Here is a 21,066-nt window from a genome sequence, read left to right on the forward strand (position 1 = left end):
TGCGGAAGCAGGTGGATTTTTAAGCAGGTACACCCATGGTAGGTATTTGGAAGGATATAGAGGAATAGCTGTCCTTATGCTGGGGACTTTGGCCACAGAGGATCCAGACACCAGGCTTCCCTCCTGCCCTGCCCCTCGCACCTTTCCCGGTGCCGCTCAGCACTGCGGCTCCTGCCGGCGTTCCCGAAGGCGCTGTGGCGGCATCCGCAATGAACCGAGAGCCACTGCAGGGCTCTCAGCTGTGCCTCTCGCAGATGCCATTTGCCAGCTTGGCACAGGCAGCTCTGCAGCTCCTCTGGAGTCACTTTGGGATTCGCCTGAACCGAGGCTTTCTTTGGCTCGGCTCGGCGCTGGTGATTCTCCATGCAGGAACTGCCGATGGCCATTAACGTTACACCCACCAGCAAGGGCCCGGGCGGCACAGCACAACCCGCTTCGCTTTCCCGGAGCCTCCTGCGGCCTCCCGAGGGACCCCGTTTTCCCCCACTTTCCCGAAGGCAAAGGGCCGCAGCAGCAGGGCACTGTGCCGGACTCGGCGGCCGTTCGCTGCCCGGGAATGGCAGCTGCGCCCCGGGCGCTGCCAGATGCTGCAGCGCCAGCGAGGGGGAGGCAGCGCTGAGGCGGCCGCTGGGGTCCCGGCTCCCTCGGTCCCCCGGCGGGCAGCTCCCGCCAGCGAGCCGCTGGCCGGCGGCGGGACCTATATGCTCTCGCGGAAGGTTACTGTCGCCTGGCACGGCAGTACCGACGGAAGCGGTGCTGAGGCATCTGAGGCAGCACTTTGTCAAGGAGCGCCTGATTGGCTAACGGGACTCTGCAATGGTTATCTGGTAAGAGTCAAGGCCTCCGATTGGTCGCGCGGCACCTGCAATGCGTCAAGTGGGGATGCTGGGGTGCGCGTGCCAGAGCGCTGCCGGGGGGCGGCCGCGGCCCCGCCGGGAATGGCTGCCGGAGCCGGCGCTGTCCGCAGCACCGGCGCCTCTGGGCGCTCTCGGCCCTGCTCGGCAGCATCCACGGCCCAGCGGATTTCCCGCCTCTTCGTACCGCTGCAGCTTGCAGCAATAGCAATTGCTTTGCTCGTAAGCCAGAGCTGGCAGGAAGAAGTTGTTCCTCAGTCCGTGACCTCTTTAGACCAGACTTTCTACTTAAAAAAGGAGCAGAAAGACAAAGCCTCTTTTCTCAATTCTTTTCCACAGCACAGAGTGCCAGAGGTGCACAATGTGGCAGATCAACCCTGCTTATGCTGCCCTTGCAGTGCCCTGTGAGAAGCGTCTCTTGGACCGCTGCTCCAAGTGACAGCTTGAGTGGCAGCTGGGGGAGGATAGGCACGGCGAAGTGATGACTGATCGCTGAAATATCTTGCTGAAACGCTGCAAAATCTTTCAACACAAAAGAGATGCTTCTGCAAAATTAGCCCCGAACTGCGAAGCTGTGCCGAGGCACGCGAGGGTGGTCTGCATGCCTGTGGGGCTGGGAGCCCCCTCGGGCCTGGCCAGAGCCCACCAGAGCCCTGTTGCCTAAGGGGCTGCAGAGATTCCATAACCACTTGTGTGGGGCTTTTTGTATGTCTCTAATTGAAATAAATACACATAAACCAGAGGCAAAGAAAGTCTTCTCTGCACTAGTAAGAAGCTTACAGGACTGCCTTAAAAACGATGGGGGTTTCAAAACAGCAAGATTTGCCTGGCACATCTGTGAAGCTTGATACAATAAGTGTCTAAAGGTAGAAGTAGGTTACAGACACTCATTATCTGAATTCTTCCGTATTTCTGTTATTGGAGTGTTTTCATTGCTCTTTTTCAAAATCCCATTCTTGATGAGTGAGTCAGCAAGAAGCCTGTGAATGTGTCAGGAGCAGTGTTTTAAATAAGGTTTGCTGCTAAGCAATTATTAAAGAGCATGTTTACATATGGAAAAATTACAAATTTGCATATGAACATAACAGCCCAATTTTTTCACTCTAGTGAAAGTTTTCTTCCTAACTAGAAAAGGATAACATTCTTGATGGGCTGGTGTAGGGATTTTGAGTTAAATTTCTTGGTAATTTATTTTCTTTGTTCCATTTGATTACCTGGAAGTAGATCAGTTTTTAATTTAAAATTATCTTGATTTCCTTTTCAGGGTCCTACTGAGTACAAGCTGCTTTCCTGTTGGCATGAACACTTCTTACTGTCTTTTTTCCAAAGAACTCTTTCAAAATATTGAAAACAATCTAACCACTTTTCCTTGTAATCTTAGCCAAGTGGAGCAAGTGCAATGAAACCTTTATGGGATAATTATATGCCTGTGTAATTATAATGTTTATGAGTCCAAGTTTGCTAAACTGAAACATAAAAGTGAGACTGCAAACTCATTCTGTTTCTTACCTGGTCATTTAAAGTATGATAATGTTTTTGAAAAAATCATGTTTGAACACCTTAGGTCTAAACCAGCTTGACATCTTAACAAATGGAAAGGAAATTGGTATAAAGCATTGCTAAAGGCATCACCTTGTTCTGCAGTATTTTCCAGAACAACCTAATATGACTCATAAAATAAATTTGTTGTAATAATTCACCATAATAATACTATAATGACTGTACAAATAATAGAGTTACATTAATGTCGGAGAACCTGAAAAAAGCTTTTAAAAGTGACATCATCTCATCATTCAATGGGAAATAAATATACCAATTTCAGGGTTAACAAGTAAGTCATTGTTGCCCCAAACAGTCTCCTGTAAAGCAGAGTATTTAAAAGATAACCTCAAGGGCTTTGGTGTGTTCAGGGCAGCAATATTCTTAGAGTTAGCTTGCAGTGACCAGACGTTCTAGAATGAATCAATGGGAATAAATACCAATTATGTGTTTATTAGAAAGAATTAAATTGATCAAGTAATGGTAATTCCCAGTCTATCAGCTCTGAGTGATGATGCTACATGTTATTTTTTTACAGGTGCTTTAGGCCGTGTCCAAAGCCATCAGAGTGTATGGCAAAGGCAATATGGAGTAGTAAGACAGGTTTGTTATAGTTCTAAATATATGACTTTCTAAACATTCTGAGTGAAAACATGCCCCATCAATTTAAAGCAACAATTTAAAAAATAATGTATTTACTGCAATGTCATTACACCAACATCTGTTAAATGTATGCAGGTCTGCCATCTTATGGAGCCTAAATGGTACTGCCAAATAACAGAATGTGGAGCTACATGTTTGTATTATGTGAATAGTTTGAATTTTTCCTTTACAGGTAATGTGTGCTTTCTTCTAAAACTTCCACCATTTGGATGCACTCTTTGTATTTGGTTTGTATATTTGTGGGATTTATGCGTGCATGCAAGTGTACACGTGTAAACACAATAAATAAAGGTATTTCACCGCAAGTTCAAGCTTATACAATCTGGGAAAAGTTGAAGTTAAGGTTGGTTGCTTAGATTATATGATAACCTGGAACAACATAATTATATGCAATTTTTTGGAAGAGTTCTATCTGATCTGTCTGATTCAGCATTCAGGTTAGATGGTGCTATTTAGTGAGTGACTGTTCAGAATTTTGCTTTAGCCTCTTTGTTTGGAGTGTGACTGTGCTGTATTTGCTGCAAGCTAGTCAAGTCCTGTTCTAAAGATGAAATTATTAATTCCTCTATTGGCTTTTCTGCAGCTGTTATTATTAGAGTATAATATGAACAGTTTTCAATTAAGTTTTTACAGTCCAAAACAGACAATCATCATGGCAATTTTCAGCCCAAGTGATTATTTTTTGGCACAGCTATTAAAGTTGCTAAAATGATGCTTGTTTGTTTGTTTTTATTTTCTATTTTTGTAAAAGCTGATGTCAGATAAACTTGATAAGTGACTTTTGGGTCAGCCAAGAACAAATGCACAAGAACACAAGAATGTTATAATTAGTACATGAAGTATTATTACACATTATTTTCTCTTTAACTGGTGCAAATTTATTTTTAGGTGAAAAGAATTCTTCAGGAAGACCTTATTATTTGCTTTTGAAAAGTTTGAGGTGAGTTAGGAAAGTGGTTGATCTAAGTGGTTGCGATACAGTCAGATACTGTAGTGGAACACTTAAGATAAGCAAATTGTCCAGGATTCAGTGAAGCTTTGCAGAGTTTTACCAGCTGCTGGAAAATCTATTAGTGTCTGGAATCTAAACATGCAGGAGGATGCCTGATTTTTCCCAGTTGTACCTGTACTAGAAAATACTTTACATTATACTTTCTCCATTTAGTGTCATTTGCAAATATTCTTATCTACCCTGATACTCTTGCTAGGAAAAGATACTAAACACAAACTGCCATTTAGATTGCTGTCAACTGAATTTGGTGGTGTGAAGTACTGCTTACCACTACAAAGAAGTCTTAGCATGATTGGTTTTCCCTCAGTTCCTTATTGTCATATATGAAGTTTTATTTGTCTTTCGTCTAAAGGTTTTCCAGTTTCAGACAGATGTTAGGTAACCTTGGCATTTTGTTTGAGGAAGTTATCTTGTGTCTCAAAGGTCATGTGACATGTTACTGTGTCTTAAACAGTACAAAATAAGACATCTTTATTTTTTCAGTCAACAAGAAGTTAACCTGTAAATCTGTAAACCACAGATCTATGATAGCTGCAGATTTTTCCATGTCCAAAATTTACATTATCTTTGAAGTTGATAGTTTTGAAGGTGGATACAGACACACATTCAAACCTCTTGCCATATACACATCTCACTGGAGACTTGCTGCCAGATGCAGATACCAGAGGAGTATTTCATACTTTGTAATTCTGAGCTCAGGGTGTGGTCAGGCAAGCGCGTCCTCAGCATGATAGCCAGGGAGCATAGTGTTTGCTGAGTTCATTGATGGCATGTGTATTACAATGCAAACAATCTCCTGCTACTATAGGTATCTTTTATGAAAGACTTTAGGAATGAGAGCAAATTTACATAAGGGTATGGTTTTTATATGAGTGGCACTCATCTGACAAATTCCTAACAATGCAATAATAACTCCTTTGTAGCTGCATTATACAACCCTCAATATTATCTTAAATAGTTTTAAGCCATCCTCCATTGAATTTGCCTCTTACCAAGTTAGGGAATATAGTTTCTAAGATTTGTCTCTGGCTATTTTCAATGGCTATCCAAATTTGATTAACCTGATATATGCTAGTTGCTAGTTAGTTGAAATAGAATACAAGATAAAGCACAGCTGGCTTCCTATGGTATGGTTTCAGAGATTATTAATGGGCACCACAGTGATAGATTAGTGTGTCACTGAAGGTACTGCCAGGTACTTGTATGGAAGTTTATAAAGATATTGGTAGCCAGCTTGCTGTTCTTCTGGTTACCACAACTTTCCATTCTTACAATATTGAGAATTTATTTGCTAGAATTTCTGTATTAAATGAATTAAATGTTTGTGGTCCTATACCAATTCCACCCAGCAAAGCTTGCATGGTACCTCTTTCAGTATCCTATTTTTGTGTGGTTTTTGTAGCCATCACAGAGAAAGATGCTATATTCAGCACAAGTCTTGTTTACTATATGTATTCCCAGAAATTTTGTCACAGGCAATCCTCTCCTTGCATCCTGTTGAAATAAATCATAACTCCCTACATGTCTTAATCATTCTGGTACCCACTTACTAGCCTTTCTCAGAAGGTGCTTTAATGTTTTATATCTCTCTTAATACAGATTCTGGGACAGTTTTGTGTCCTCCCATTCATCATGTACCTAAAACTGCAACTTCTTGACTTGGCCCTGCCATGTAAAGTCAAAACACTAATATTTAATTCCAGTGAATGCTGGATGATAGCATTCATACTTTAGTGAACCATTCCTCATGTACTCCAGTTAGAGTATGAGCTGTGTACTGTAACACTGTTACTTTGGTGGATCATTGATTCCAGCTGTTTAGCTAACATGGCACAAAGATGGGGCCATGGTTCAAATCTTGGGGTATGTGATAAAGGGTACATTGTCTTCTACCCTGAGTAAATGGAAACTGTGGTTTCTCTTGCTCTCATATCAGGATCATAAAGACCATTTCTTGTATAGCTGACACACCCACCCACCCATAGAAGAGTAATTTACTGTGCTGGGAACCAGGGGCTGTTTAAGAGCCAGCTGCTTTATGGAAAGCCCTACAGTCAATAATTGTGTGCTATTTCCTGTCTGGTTTCTTAAAACTGGGCTGTTATGCAGTGAGCTTTTCCTATAGTACCCTGTTGCTCCAACTGTTTGACTTAATTCTGTCACAGGTTTTATGGTGGGGGTTATTACTCTGAGCCTTCTTTCATTGTGGTGCTGGCTTGATCAGTCTCTCCATGTGATTGACTTCCTGAATGTAAACTTTAACTTGTTTGTTTTCCATGCTAGTATACATTCCATGACAACAAAACAGAGGGATACAGAGCAGGAGCTCACAGGATTAATTCATTGGATAGGGGCTGGCGTTTGGTACAACTGGAAGCATCAAATTTCTGTCCCCTGACTGATGTGCTGCATGTGCAGGAAGATACATCTTCCACACCAGCCCTCTTATGCCACTTCTGTACCTGCGTCTAAAACTGAGGTCCCAAGTTTTAACTTGCTTCACTCATCTCCAGAAGAAGAAGCTGGTTTCATTTCCTCATATGCCTGCACTCCACCCATGTCACATTCCCATACTTGTCCCCAGAGTTTTGGAAAAGGTGGCTCTTGGCTAGGTTTCTACAGTGAGGGCAACAATAGTGCAGAGGCAAGAGCTGCTAACCCAGACATCAGCAAAACACTGCCCATCAGCTGGCTGGTCTTAGCTGCTGGTCATACACAACTCCAGGGGTGGAGGAGCTTCCAGATTGTAGAGAAACTGCTCTGTGCCAAAGCATACTGGAGTTACAGAAAGACTTCACAGTATGGTTAGTGACTGCTTGGAAAGACTTCTGCAGAGGCAATTGCTCCACAGCTCGTGTATATTCCATTTGTGGCCTTCATTGCAATTAAAAGAGTGTTTAAAAGGCAAAATATTGTTGCTAATTAATGGGATTATTGATCTTGTCTGAATCAGAGACCACTTTAGTGCTTAAACCCTTGCTGTGTTTCTCTGCTTAAAGTGGTCAGAAGCTGGCCCCAAATGCAAGCAAAAGCAGAAGGTGGATCAAGTTTTTGTGCAGAGCTGCATTTAAAAACAATTCTAACTGCAGAGATTAAAACATACTCGAGTTACTCTGTTGAGAAAAAAAATCTGTAAGTTGGTGTCATATTATTTATGTGGCTTATCCTTAAAATGGTTGTTACTGATAAAACAAAATGGCAAAAAAATTAACTGAAATTGGCATCCACTCTGCTTTTTTCAACTCCAAAACAGCAGGGGGATCACAGAAAGCTCCGAGGTTGCTATGTAGAAAATGCTGTTCTGCATCAGATTGGAGATCAGATTGGGTCAGTATCTTTCTGTATCTATGGCAAGATGAGGTCCTTGAACTTGCTGCTGGTAAGAGGAATCAGTCCATCCCGTGAAGGATTGTATTCTACACTTCAACTGTAAAATATTTCCTTAACTTTGAAGCGTGACTTGTTAAAAAGCTTCCAGAATGATTGTGAACAGCCGCAGCTCCAGGTAGTTTGGTATTCATGTACATTTTTAGAATTTACTCAGTTCTTGACCTTGGTGGTTTTCTGTAGCAATATGTTTCACTATGCAATTACTTATTGATTTGGCAAACAGTAATCAAGCACATTCTTTATTCTACAAAAACGATGCAAGATTTTATGTACCATTACAAAGGAGGAGACATTTCAGCTCTCTTGTTTTGTCTGAGAAACTGACGTACAGCAAACTGCCTTCAGCTGGCTGTGTCTTTTAGACCAGATTATCTTAAGATGTCATGTTGGGAATCTGGTGTTAATTTGCAATGTCAACATGTCTTAGGGTGGATGCTTAGTGTTTTGCTGAAACATAATGTTTTTTGGGTTTTATAATAATTCAAACCAATTTTATCTAGTTATTTTCAGCTTTCATAATTATGTGTATTTTTTTTACCTTCATACATAAATCAACGAGTGTCATTTAGTCTAACATTTGGTTTACTTCTGTTTAACAATAGAAGCCTGTACAGATGGCTGCAAAACAGAGCCCTCAGACACAGTTGGATTTGTACATTTGTGCTGATTTCTTGCTTAAGGGAACTCAGTTCAACACACTGTACTGCCAGATCCATCCCTGCAGTAATTCTCTTGGCTTCAGTGGATGGCCACATGGGATTGCCTGTGCTGTCTGGCTAAGATAAGAGATTCTGTACGATTCCAAAGAGATCTGCTTGACAATATGAAAAAATGAAGTTTGAAGAGCATGCTAACCATGTTGGACTTTGGACAGTTCAACCATTTCATCCAAAGTAGGGGCCATGAGAGCCACTTTCCATTCAGAGACCACAAGAAACAATGACATCTTTGATTTGCATAATGGGCAGTAGAAAATATTGTGCTCACCCTGGGCCCTGTGTAGATGCAGACAATAGAAGGGTCAAAGAGTTCAGCTGATTTTCTGAGAATTTAGAAATCGTTTCAGAACTGAGGAAGTCATTGGGAAGTTGCTCTAATTCTGTCTGTGTGACGTCAGAAATGCTGGAAGGAAGATTTTTAGAATACAGCTGTCTACAAAAAGTCTGGGAACTACAGGCAAATAAATTGCTCCTATTCATGTGAATTTCTTTGTACTCCATAAATTAAGTTGTAATGCCCATTATTCCTAAAAAAACAAGGATCATAGCAAATGTCATTAATTTCTTTTCCTAATGGAAAAATGCTTAAAGATGTAGAAATCTGAGCAACTCTTGCAGCTAAAAGGAATTGACATTTCTAGAGAATATGATATTCCACAAGATTGCAACATAGGGACAGGCCAACAGCTTGTTTGGCTTTGTTTGGTATTGCTTATACAGGGCAGGCACACAGAACAAGACACACAGAACTGCAAGTCCTGAAGCTAACTTCTTTTTATGAAGTTATGCACTTTATCTGAATATAGTGTGAAAATAATTAGTTGTGAATTTTTGATCATCCATTTAGGGGAAACTGCGACAGTGATTACGCTGAAGTAAAATTACTTGTGCTCAGTTGTAAGTTGGCTTGCGTTTCTACGGCAAACGATGTTCTTTCAAAACAATCCAAAATGGTAAGCACATTTGTGTTGCAATACAAATAAAACAGAATAATCAGCTACTAAAATGCTATCCAGAACTAAAACTGAGAGGTGATCATAGTTTGTACAAAACAACTGTGCTTGTTACAGTGTTAGCACTGTAGCAAACAACCAAGGTGATTTATAAGTGATTCTTATAACTTCAGCTGAATCCTCAGGGTCATGCAATTCAAATGGGCTGGAGCTGACCCGAAGATGGGATATTTCTCAACACCCTTCTCCTCCTAATTGTAATGTTTCCCATTTTCTTTTGCAAGTAATACTTAATAGTGTAAATGCCTCACTGGTGGTGTCACCTATGACATTTTGGCCTTTCCATTCTGCTCCCATACTTTCCTCCAGGAACTGGCCAGGATTCTTGCTGTTGATGTTTCAATGCTGTCTTGCCTGTGGGAGAGTTTGTTGGGTCAGATATCCAAACCGGATCCGTGCATGTGTATCATATTCACCTGACCTAAAAGGCCTCCCATAATCCTGCCTGCTGGGGATCATTTCCACATGAAGGCGCCTACAGCTGGCCTGAAGCCCAGCTAGGTTTGAGCTGTTCCTGAGGGAAAGCAATGCGGTGTGACTGCAGCATGCTGTCTGTCATCCTGGTTCTGGGAACACAGTGAGGAAAAACTTCAGCTGTTTTTTCACAGAGGCCACATTGGTTTGACAGAATTTATGATCTCTGTCTCTGCAGGAAGGTGCATGTATTGTTTCCAAGCCAGGCACAGTCTAGCAAGAGATGTTTGTACAGTCATGAGCTTCAGCTAATACCTATGCTGGATGCAGGGTGGTTGGTTTACATTTGTGGCACAGATAATCTGCAATGAAGACAATCTAAACACAGATATTTGAGAATTGGCTCAATGGGTGTTACAATCCTGCTCTCAGTTTTGATCTTACACAGGCTGTTATTTAGCTGCTGTCCAGGCACCATTATCAGCATGAGGTATTCCTGCTTCCCTGCTCCTGTTGCCTCTTCTGCCTGTGGTATGCCAGCCATTCAGTTATGCTAGCAACTGAATGTGCTAGTGATTATCACAATCAATAATTCTTTTTTAACTCCAGTCAGTTCCTTGACTTAGTGCTGACGACTTTTTAAAGAACCTTAGTTAAGAAGCCCTGCAAGCAATTTTGTTGGAACAGGTGAGGGGCACAGGGGTATTGAGAAAGTTTTAAGTTACTACTGCCATTTTTTATCATGAAACAGTGGTCACTGTTCAGCTGTAATTTCTGATTTTTCACTGATTTTATTAACTATACCATTATAAATCAGGAGTAATCTCAAATAAAACAATGCTTCTACAATCACCAAACATGTTTTAAGAAGGTGAAATAATAAAAAAAAGAAAAATGATGGTAGGTAATTGGAGATTTGAGAGAAGGCTTTTTCTCCCTTGAAAATAAAATAATTTAGGAATGCCACCAATGAATAGAATTATTTGATTTCAGCAGAATTAAAAGGATTATCTTCATTTTGGTATTGAACCACCACTTGGAAAACTGCAGGGTTACAGAATTACAAAACACACACCAAACTCTCTGAAAAACTCGATTGCTTCACTGAGCCATGTACCACTGTGCCCGTTGTGACTTGTTGGGAATGAGAAGCAATAGAGCCTCGGGTTCCCAGTCATCTTTGTCATTGACTGCAGTGAAGGAAAGGCTACAAATAAAGTTGCTCCGGGGCCCTCTGCTCCACAGCCAGGGATGGCAGGCTAGACATTGCAGAGAAATAAATGACTCTTGTCCTCTGTCATACCACCCTGCTTGTGGGGCTGGGGAAATCTACAGGGTGGAGAGAGACTGATGATCATCAGGCTTCAGAAATCCATTCTAGGAGTGCCATCTGATGAGTCTAACTGCAGTTTCTGTTGGAGAGGATGAGAATCCTTGTGTGCAGAAAACATAATTGAAAATGTAAACAAATCCAAACAAAGGTAATAAATGCAGAGCAGGCACTTTGACAAGGAGCAAACAGATTCCCTTTTGAACGGCAATGTAATTGATGACTGTCAAGATCTTTCCTTGACAGGAAAAAATTATGTCAGAATCTGCTGCTGGAGAAATCTCCCACCCAATCTGCTGGCTGCCCTAGGGAAGAAGATCCCTGAACAACAGGGAAAAATAACACATGAAAATACTCTATTTCTTTTGACTTGAGAAGAACAAATTCTATCACCAGAATACTCTGTTTGGCTACAGCTATTGATTGACATTATTGGCCTTTTCTAACTCTGGCCTTTCTTACTGCTTTCCTCCCTTTCCTCCTTAGTCTCTCCAAGCACCTCTCCTCATCTTAACTATGTTTCTGACAGCTCACTAACTCATTGTGCTGATTATCTGAATGTCGTTCTCTCTGAGCTCATCTGTGACTCGCATAGTCCTAGTAATTTACCTTTTTGAAATAGTTATTTTCTGAATAGCAATAGAAAGTAATTACTTCTAGCAGCCAAAGAAGAACCCTGATCTTAGCATTTTAAAATAGGATACTTTGCAGACAAGGTCTTAAAGTCTTCAGGATTCATATTTCTGTAGTGGTACTTTAGTACCTGGCCTCCATTAATGATTATGGCTGTTCAAGAACTTCTGCAATGTCAACATTGGAATCTCTTTCCTTTCTAGTATAGTGTTCCTGATTTTTTGCTAACAAATATGGGATACCAACTCAAACTGAAGGTGCAGTGTTCTATAAATGAACTTGGATGAACCTAGCAGAGCCTGCTTTATGTAGCTCTTCCTAAATGAAGGCTGCTCTGACAGTGTTTAGAGATCCCATAGTTCATATGAGGCTACTGTGTGCTTCTGCCAAAGGCTGTAACATGGTTAGGGGTGGAGCACAGCTTCCCCTTTCAGTGTGAAGGTGACAGAAGTTTTTGATTTAAGTATATGGTGTACTTTCTTCATTAAAAGAGCCATGTGCTTATCTCAGAAGTACTTAATTCTAAAACTCACTGACACACTTTTGATAGCAGAGTTGGCAGAATGCCATTTAAGTATTATTTTGATTTTAGGACTTTGAGCAGCCCTAAAGATCAGGAATAAATGATTGTGATTCCTAGGAAATGAAGCTGCAGTGTTACATTGCTTTCAGCACAAGATTGTCTGCCATGATTAGCTATATTTTAATGAAGTTTTTCTGGATAGAGTGATGAACACTAACAATAATTTCTTAGTCATTAATTAATTGTGTAAATTGTTATCTGCCTTCCTATTTACTTTTGTAAGGATTTTTAAATTGTTTTTTATATATATGTGTGTATATATATGATTTCTAGTTTGGAATGGTAACCTGATTGCTAGGCTAAATTATAGAAAGAAGAGCTTATATCTAATGTGCATAATAAGGAAAAGAGTAGACAAGAATTGTTTATCAAAGCAAAGTGTATGGAATAAGAAACTGTCACTGAAGCATCTTAGAAGTTGTAGATATTTACATGACAGTTCACGGAAATAAAGTGAAGTCATGAAAATAGGTGAGAAGTCCTCTGTCCAAAAAACTCTTTTAGCCAGATGGGTAGGAAGTATTTCAGATAATGGCTGCAGTTGAGAAAATGAACTTAGGATTCATGAAAGCCCAACAGCTTTGAAAAAATTTATGATTTAAGAGAAAGTAATGAAAAATCTTTGGGGAATTAAAAAGGAAAGTAACATTTAATAAGAGAAGAAAAAGTATTTGGGATAGACAGTGAGATAAGTGATTGGTGTACAATACTGAGTGTCTGGGAAAAGGAAAGGAACAATATATGCCTGGCCATTTGTGACCAGATGGTCATGTGTGGTCGTGATCATTCTGAGTCTGGGTACCAAAAAGGGAATAAATATGTATGGCAGACAAATCTGTGCTACGAGCTTTTTAACGAAGGGTTCTCATCTGGTTTTGTGCATGTCTGGGCGTGGAATAATGGTTGTGAAGACAGAGAATTCTAGAGAGAGACAATTCATACAGGATCATAGCATGAGTCAGCTTGGAAGAGCCTTCAGAGTATCTTCTAGTCCAACCTCCTGCTCACAAGAGAATGAAGATGGTTGCAAACATTTTGATAAAATTGTGCATATTCATGTTCATGGTACAGACTAACAAAAAATCTGTGGTACAGATTTTTGAAGTACTGAATTTTCTTGAGAATTTGTAAATTTCAAACTGCTCTACTCCTGTATGTGTATATAAAATAAGCTATAGAATATAAAATTGTATATATCTTACACTGATGCAGGTATATGGGCATTCAAATTATTTTGGCTATTCTTATTCTTGAACTAAGAACTAGGTTTGAATTGCCATCATCCTTACTTTTCCTCCTAATACATTTAATGAATGTACAACTGGCTCCAGCCTTCTGAGCCAAAAGAACTGCTTTTATGCCATTTAATGTGGCATAGACTAAGGGATGGGTAAGGTGTAAGTGAAGTGCATGGAAAAAGCACAGACGTACTTTTGAGGACATACCTATGGTTCTTTGAGGAAGAACCATAAAAGTAAAATTAATGTTCTTTCTTCTCTACATGAAAATTAAATTTCCAATTGTTGTTATAGCGCTTACCAAGTCTACTTACCTATGCATTCTCTTCTTTTCAAGGTTGTGCAGCATACTGATGCTTTTATAGCCAAAAGGAACAGCACATCAGCAGAATAACTGCAGTCTGTATGGTAGGACTTTCACTGTTAGTAAGATAGAGGATTAAATTTTAATAAATATGTAATTGATTAGTCCCAGTTAATACAGTATTATGACTTAGTGATGGCATCCATAATTTAGGTATATTAGGCTGGGTTTTTTATAGGCTTAATAATCTTCAGTGTGCTGAAAGAGCAGTGAAATAGTTGAGGATTTCTGGTCATTATATTGTCGATTTTTTAAAACTGTGTATTTATCTCCTAGTTTCAATGCCTGTATATCAGTGGTCTAGTGACAGCAATCAGCATTCTGGCAGAGAGGTGACATTGCATACAACTCAACCATTATAGAAATTGTCTGGTAATAAACTTTTCAATACCAATAATGGATATCCATGTGATATTATTTACAAATTGAAACTCTAGAAAACTGAAGTAAGTTTACTGTCTCATTGGCAGCTGAATTAATGTAATTTTACAGCACAAATGGAGATTGGAGAAAAGAAAATCTGTAGGCATCTCAGCACAGTTGTTGGCAAAACATGGGGATGAGGAAGATTTCTGATAAGGTTGCATAGAGATTTAAAAATGCAGTTGTACAGTGAAAAACATGGGCTGCTAATGCCACTACAGCTCACGTACTTGTGCAAGTAACAACAAAAGCTTTTTTATTTTTTTACTGGCTGCAAATTGATGCTGTTTTAGACTAATTTATGTAGGTAGCAAAGATGGGGAGGAAACTGTGTTTAAAGTAAAAACAGAACAGTCCTCTCTCCATCCCCACCTGGCTGAAAAATCCAAATTAAATGGAAGAATTAACAAAACTGTTTTGACAAACTTTTATAGGGTTTTTTTAATACTATAAGAACAAATATTGCTAAATTATACATAGTAATTGAGGCAATAACTCAGAGGTCTGGAATTTATCTAACACAGATAAAAAATTGTTTGGAATTTACATTCCAAGTATGAAAGAGGGATGTGTAAATATCTTCACAGTCAGAGAAAAAACAAGGAAAATCTCTGTATAGACTGGAGAAGGGAAATGAATGAATCAAGAAAGCTATGATTTGGCATCTTGGAGGTGCAGACACAAGGTAGATTTGCCAAACCTAACTCAGAGCTAGATCTTGCAGAAGACTGAAACAAAAAGTAAAAGACTATTTAGCAATATAGGTAGTACATTGCAGCTAGCACATAAAGGAGGGGGAGCCCTGAAGGTTCTAGATGCATGGCCCAGCCTAATGAGTTAATTTTGCAGCTTTCAGAACACACAAAGATGTAGAAAGGAAAGTCAAAGCCAAAAGAGAATATACACAACGTGAAAAGAACTGTGGGGTGGAAGCTAAACTAGAGGAGCTCAACTAATTCAAGGGGGTAGGGAAGCATTACTGACTAGTGAAAAAAGTAGGGAATGAAGTTTTATTGCTTGTGGTAGAGAGTTTTATCCACCTGTGGTATTGTGGTGGTGCTATATAACAAGCATCACTTTTATTTTATGAACATTTGCTATATTTGCAATTATTCTCTTAGTCTACAACAATACACAAAGCTTTAAAATAAAGCTTGAAATTAATGAACAGTATGGAAATAAAAGGAAGATGAGATAAAATGCAGTTCAAGTTCACCAAAGATAGACTGTGAGTGTACTTTAAGGGCAGCAGAATTTTTATGATGGAAATCTTTTGGATACAATTAATTTTTATCTCAGTAAAGCATTTGACAATGTAGTACTTCTGGGATTATTAGGTGAAATGAAAAATAACACAAGAAATGTAAGTTAGATTAAAAAAGGCTGAAAGAGGGATGAGAATAGGTCTGTGCTGGAAAGGGGACTATGAGACCAAAGAGGGAATTCAGTGTGCGATCCTTATACCAACATTTGGCCAATATTATTTAATAAAAGCAATGACAGAAAAATAAGAATGTACAAATTAAACTTGCTGATGGCAAAAAAGAGGCATTGCTCACAATGATCCATATAAAAAATTTCAATCCTATAAAACAGGTAATCTACAGAAGTTGAATTTAATACAGAATAGAAGGCCATGTCCTTAGGAATTAATAACAAGATTTTTGGATATCATAGGGGGAATCTATGTAAGGGAAGCAATTGTTTGGAAATGCCCAATTATAATTATTAATTATAGTCATTATGAGCCACTAGTATGATTCAGCCAACTAAATGTTGTGACTCAGACCATCCCTTCAGACATATGTTCACAAAAGGTTAGAGACTAGGGATAAATGGCAAGTTCAACTTTATTTTGGGGAAAAGTCTAATGAGACATTAGCATGGATTTTACATAAGAAATCATTAAATCCAGGGAAAATGCAGAATTGCTAAATGCAATAGAAAATGGAAGATCCTGACCGTTGGTGTAGCTTATTTATTTTTTAAATACTGAGTATTTAAGCATACTGTTTCATAGGCTGCATTTTGAAAGGTTCATTAGGAATATGACTCCTCCTCCAAATTAACATCTGATCCTATGATCCCAAGACACCAAAAAACCCACCTCATTACAGTCACTGGAAGCTTCACTTGTGGCCACACAATAAAGCCATAAAGTGATAAATCTCAAAATTATGCAGTAAGTTGAATGTTTTCTGACAAAGTAGCATGTAACACTTGTTTTGATGTGAGAATAAAGAAGTATATCAAGTGCATTTTTATTACAGGAGGTAATTTTGTGTGGTATTTTAGAAAGAAAGATGGCAGAACTACAGGGTTATACAAAATACAAAAATAGGCCAAAAATAAGGGTGGATGTAGGGTAGGGGTTTTTGGTTTGCATTTTTTTGAGGACTAAAATTCCTTTCCTGTTTTCTCTGCAAAAAGAAACTGGATAGAATTTTATAGGTCTGGATACATACAGGAAGTTCTGATTATTCTGAATTTCTTAAAATTCTCTGGTATTCACTCTGAGAAGGCTTGTATAAAATGCCAGCTGGCCTTTCTAGCAAACAAAATACTGTGCTTATGTTTGCAAAATACCTCTTTCCTCTCCTACTGTGTTTTGTTCACAGTAAATGTACTAGGAACAATATCAAGACCCTCATTAAGACCCTCATTTATTTGGAATCTATACAGAAATACAGACTTACATTCACATGTGCATACATGAATACATAGCAGAATTTAAAATACTTTAAAAGTCTGAGGTTTATGTCTAAACACCTCATAGACTTGTCTAGAGTATGACTTTGATACAGATTTTTCATATTAATTTTGTTGCTGTTTCTGTTCTATATATTGTAACAGTGTGTAGGTATTTCAAACTTGCTTACAGAATCAGTCAGACCATGGCTTCAATTTGAAGTTCAAGGCCAGCACTGCCATGAAGCCTGAAAAAAAACAAGTAAAAAAAACTCCTTTAGGTTTTTGAAGTGTAGTATCAGAATGTGTATTTGAACTGAAACAGTTATCTTTGTGATATGTCCATCACAAATATGCCTGTAATAAATGATCGACCCAGCAAGCATTTGATAGCCCAGCAAGCTTTTCATAAGTGAAGATTTTACAGATAGAACTTGGATCAGTAAATAAACCACCAGATTTATTAAAGCATTAGAAAGATAGCATGACAGCCTTTGTAAAAATATTAGCAATAAGGCATCAATCAACTTGTATATGTTTATTTTCTGTTTAATTTTATCTGTTGAAGGAAAAATGTTTGCACCTTTCCCATATAATTTTATAGCCCTATTTTATCAATAATTTAAACTGCTAAGATTTTATTCAGGTATTGTTTATTACATTGTAAGAAGGTAGTAGACTTGCATTTTTATAATGTAATTTTCAAAATCTCTGTGTAAAATACTCTGGGAAGCATATACATACTGACCTGCAAAGTAGGTCCTTTGAGGAGAAAATATGATACATTAAATGTAATAGCAGTATTATACAAAATCATCACATAGAATACTTATTGTACAAGTAATAAAACAGATAATTAAAACTGAAGAGAACATTAGTAATTGAAATTTGTTGCTAAATATGAGTTATTTCCCTTTAAAAGTACAAGATAAGCCCTTTTGACAGACAGATGGAAAATTATAATATCTTAGTATCCAACTATGTTTGGTTTTGATCTTTCAGTTTTGAGGATTGGGACAGTAATATTAAAGAAGAATTAGAAGACATCTTCTTGAGCTGCCTCTCTCAAACAACAGCAAAGTTGATGGAGAGCTCTACATATTTTCCTCTGTGAAATGCCCCCGCCATGCCATGCCTGATGCTAGCAGCGTGAAGCTGGTTACTTGAGAGAGGGAGCAGGAAGGGAGAGCTGGTGGAAGTCCGTCCATCTCCAGGCAGGCCAGTCCTCTCCTTCCTGAAGTGAGCAGCAGATGTGGGAAGGGTGAAGGGCTGGGAAATGTAACAGCAGCTTTGCAGGGAAAGAGAGCAGAGCCAATCTCCAGCTCCTCACAGCCCTGCCCTTCCCAGCCACGGGCTCCTCCAGGCTGGGCATACTTGAGTCCCTGTCCCAGCCTGTCCTTGCCCCCAGGGTGGTGCCTGATTCCAGGGCTAGGGCTGCCCCTGGTGCTCCCAGTGCTCTGCTCCTGACTGGAGAGCTCCTGGGCTCTGATGGGGCCCCCAGGAGCTGCCAGTCTGCACAGCACCCTGACAACAGAGTAGAAAGAGGAAATAAAATACCTACAGGGACTTGAATAGCACCACTGAAGTCCCAAACATACGATAGTCCTGCAGGAGATAATTTCTTCTGTGCTGTTCTGGCAAGGGTGGCCATGGGATGGTGCTGAGGTTACAGCCCAGCAGCCACACGCTGCACCTGGCAGGGCTGAAAACAGAGTTCTTGTGTTTCTGCATGCTGAGTAGGTGTCAATAAAAAATTAGACCTTGGTAAAATTACTGAGTAGAACTCAATACATCTGAGCAGTGCTGGCATAGATAAAAGGATTTTTAGTGAAAGAAACCTGAGGAAGGACTGGGAAAATGTAGAGTAAGGCTGGAAACTTGGCATGCTGTCAGAACAGGAACCTGTGCTCTTGGAAATGCTGTTGTGCTCCACAGCTCCCGCTGCAGGAAGATACAGCTATAGCCCCCTCCTTTTCCATTCGCTCAGTTCCTCCCAATCCTGGAACATGCTGAATGCATCGTCTGAAAGCCACATAGGAGTAAACTGCATAAGCATTCCCATTATCATACAAGTGCATCATCACATGATGCTGGCAGCACTCAGTGCATCGGTGAGGTTTGAAAAGGCTGGTGGAGACAAAGCCTGCAGTTTATCACATTAGGGCTGTTCAGGGGAGCCAACGATGGCAGAAGTGAATACATCCAACTGTCCCTCTAGCTCTGTGGCCAGAATGGAGATACGAATTACTGCTTCACATGGCACCCATTTCACAAATATCAGATTCACAAATATCCCGTACAATTTCATTGCAATAAGGAAAATGCTATGGACCTCATGAGAGAGCTTTTTTTTTTTTTTTCTTTTTTTTTGCCTCTGAATATAATGGTAGGATTTTATCAAAACATACAAAAGAACTCAAATCCTAAGTCTGCTGTAAACAGTCACTCACATCTATTTAGGCAGTTCAGTACATTACATTATTTAGTTTATCTTGCACTGGAGCATCAAAAGCTTGAAAGGGCTTTGAGTCTCACTCATAAGAGAAGAGGGAAATAATTACTGTTCTGTAGATAGGTCGTTTTCCTGCTGCTGAAGTATGCAGAATAAACAGATTTCAGGAACTATTCAAATATGCTTATAACGAATATTTCCATGAACAGGAAAGTTCCGACTCAACTTTCTCGGTAGGTCAGTCTCCCAATGTGAACTGCATGCACACTGGAGTTTTTCTGCTCCCACTCAAAATACTGCTCTGAGTTCCAACCTGTTTTCATTTGATTTGCAGTAATGTAATAACCTGTAACCCTCTTTTAAATTTAGTTGACGCTGATCATGAGTTATAAAACTACCTGGAGAAATTATGCCAGGCAGACAGAAAGACAACTGCAGGTTGCAAAATTACACACATTTTCTGTTCTCAGGAAAAAGCCTAAAAAGTGCATGTGGCAAGGTAATTATTTTAAAATTCTCTCTTCAAAACTGGTAAGGTGCTTCTTTCAGATTTCTTCCCTATCTTCTGTATCAGTTCTAGGTAGATAAATATTTCTATCTGTTACATACTACATTTTCTACATTCTTATGTTTTACTGCAAAACTTCATGGATGATAACATACCTGAACAAAAACTTGGCTCCACATCAGTAGGTGAGCATACACTTAAAGCCAAATTTTCCAAGCTGGCCAGCAGACCCCAGTCATTTCATGACTTCCAGGCTATCAGTGTCCACGATAATTTTTGTTCTGAATCCTCTTCTCTCTGTACTTTCATACTTCTCTCCTGTTGATGAATAGCATTTTATGGAAATAATAATAGACTAAAGGTAAGAAACAAAGAATAAGAAATAGTTTTAGAGTTTTCTAAAGGATGAAGTCATCAATATCTAAAAAAAGGCTACAAATGCAGTGGCTGCAGAGTTGACAAAGTATGCAGATGGTGCAAAGGTATTCACAGTAATCAACTGGAAACCTGACTGAGAAAGGTCACTGCAGTATTTAAAAAGTGAATTATAAAAATCAGTTTGGTAGATGTGAAGCAGTGTGTACAGGGAAGCTAGTCCCATCATCTACACACAGTAGTTTACCTGTTATCTTTTGCCAGTCACAAACGGTCTCTTGACAGATCCTGGAGCTCAGAAGACCAAGGCCGAACAGAATGATCAGAAGGCATTGGAAAAGGAGCACAAAACAAAGCAGTCATTTTAATTCCATATAATCCCTAAACTCATTGTACACCTTAATCATTACATTAAATTCTGGTCATGCATGAGTATTAGTGTAAGAATTAGGAAAACTAAAGAAATTCAACAAGGAGACTATTATGGAGTGGCTTTAGCATACAAAGAAAAAAGGCAAACTTTTGAGTCCAGGAAGGAGAATAGTGAAGTATATTAATAGAGTATAAATAGAGTATAAAATTTTGCAGAAAAAGCGAATGGGGTGCTTATTTTTTCCTCACAGTGCAAGAATCAGGCATTAGCTAGAGGGAAAAAAAAAAAAAAAAAAAAAGGAAATACTCTTTCAGACAATACATAATTGAGAAGCGGAACATCCTGTCCAAGAAAGCACAAAGTGTAAAAGCATAAAAAATTATTTTTCCATTTCCTTTGTGGAGGGCAGCCTCATGGATGCTATCGGACCTGCTGGGTGTCTCCCCGGTCGGGAGGCTGAGGAAGGCCGGGCTGCAGGAGGCTATTTATTTATTT

General features: G+C 39.3%; 1 protein-coding gene and 1 long non-coding RNA gene across 9 annotated transcripts in view; one reads left to right on the forward strand and one right to left on the reverse strand.

Moving 5' to 3' along the window:
• The first annotated feature begins 689 nt into the window (after positions 1–689).
• NRDE2 (NRDE-2, necessary for RNA interference, domain containing) overlaps positions 690–21,066 on the forward strand; it is a 50,694-nt gene continuing 30,317 nt past the window's right edge. The window contains exons 1-2 of one of the 2 annotated variants that reach the window (XM_033063443.2): positions 690–827; positions 2,932–2,996. In XM_033063443.2, coding sequence (XP_032919334.1) covers positions 817–827; positions 2,932–2,996 — 76 coding nt within the window. In that variant the 5' untranslated portion in view covers positions 690–816. Of the gene's footprint in view, positions 828–2,118; positions 2,997–21,066 lie in introns of both variants that reach the window. The other variant, XM_033063440.2, reaches the window with a different exon arrangement.
• On the reverse strand, positions 7,214–21,000 carry LOC116998089. Of its 7 annotated transcripts, none has more exons than XR_004418303.2 (6): positions 20,446–21,000; positions 19,979–20,141; positions 18,425–18,885; positions 17,055–17,111; positions 13,703–13,808; positions 7,214–11,016 (listed from the first exon to the last, which is right to left on the reverse strand). It is a non-coding gene; the product is annotated as an uncharacterized LOC116998089 (long non-coding RNA). The 7 variants fall into 7 exon arrangements; XR_004418304.2 differs by having other exon boundaries at positions 18,421–18,885; XR_004418302.1 differs by lacking the exon at positions 18,425–18,885 and having other exon boundaries at positions 20,446–20,536.

Source organism: Catharus ustulatus, chromosome 6 (genome assembly GCF_009819885.2).
Source record: "Catharus ustulatus isolate bCatUst1 chromosome 6, bCatUst1.pri.v2, whole genome shotgun sequence".
Taxonomy (NCBI): Eukaryota; Metazoa; Chordata; class Aves; order Passeriformes; family Turdidae; genus Catharus; species Catharus ustulatus.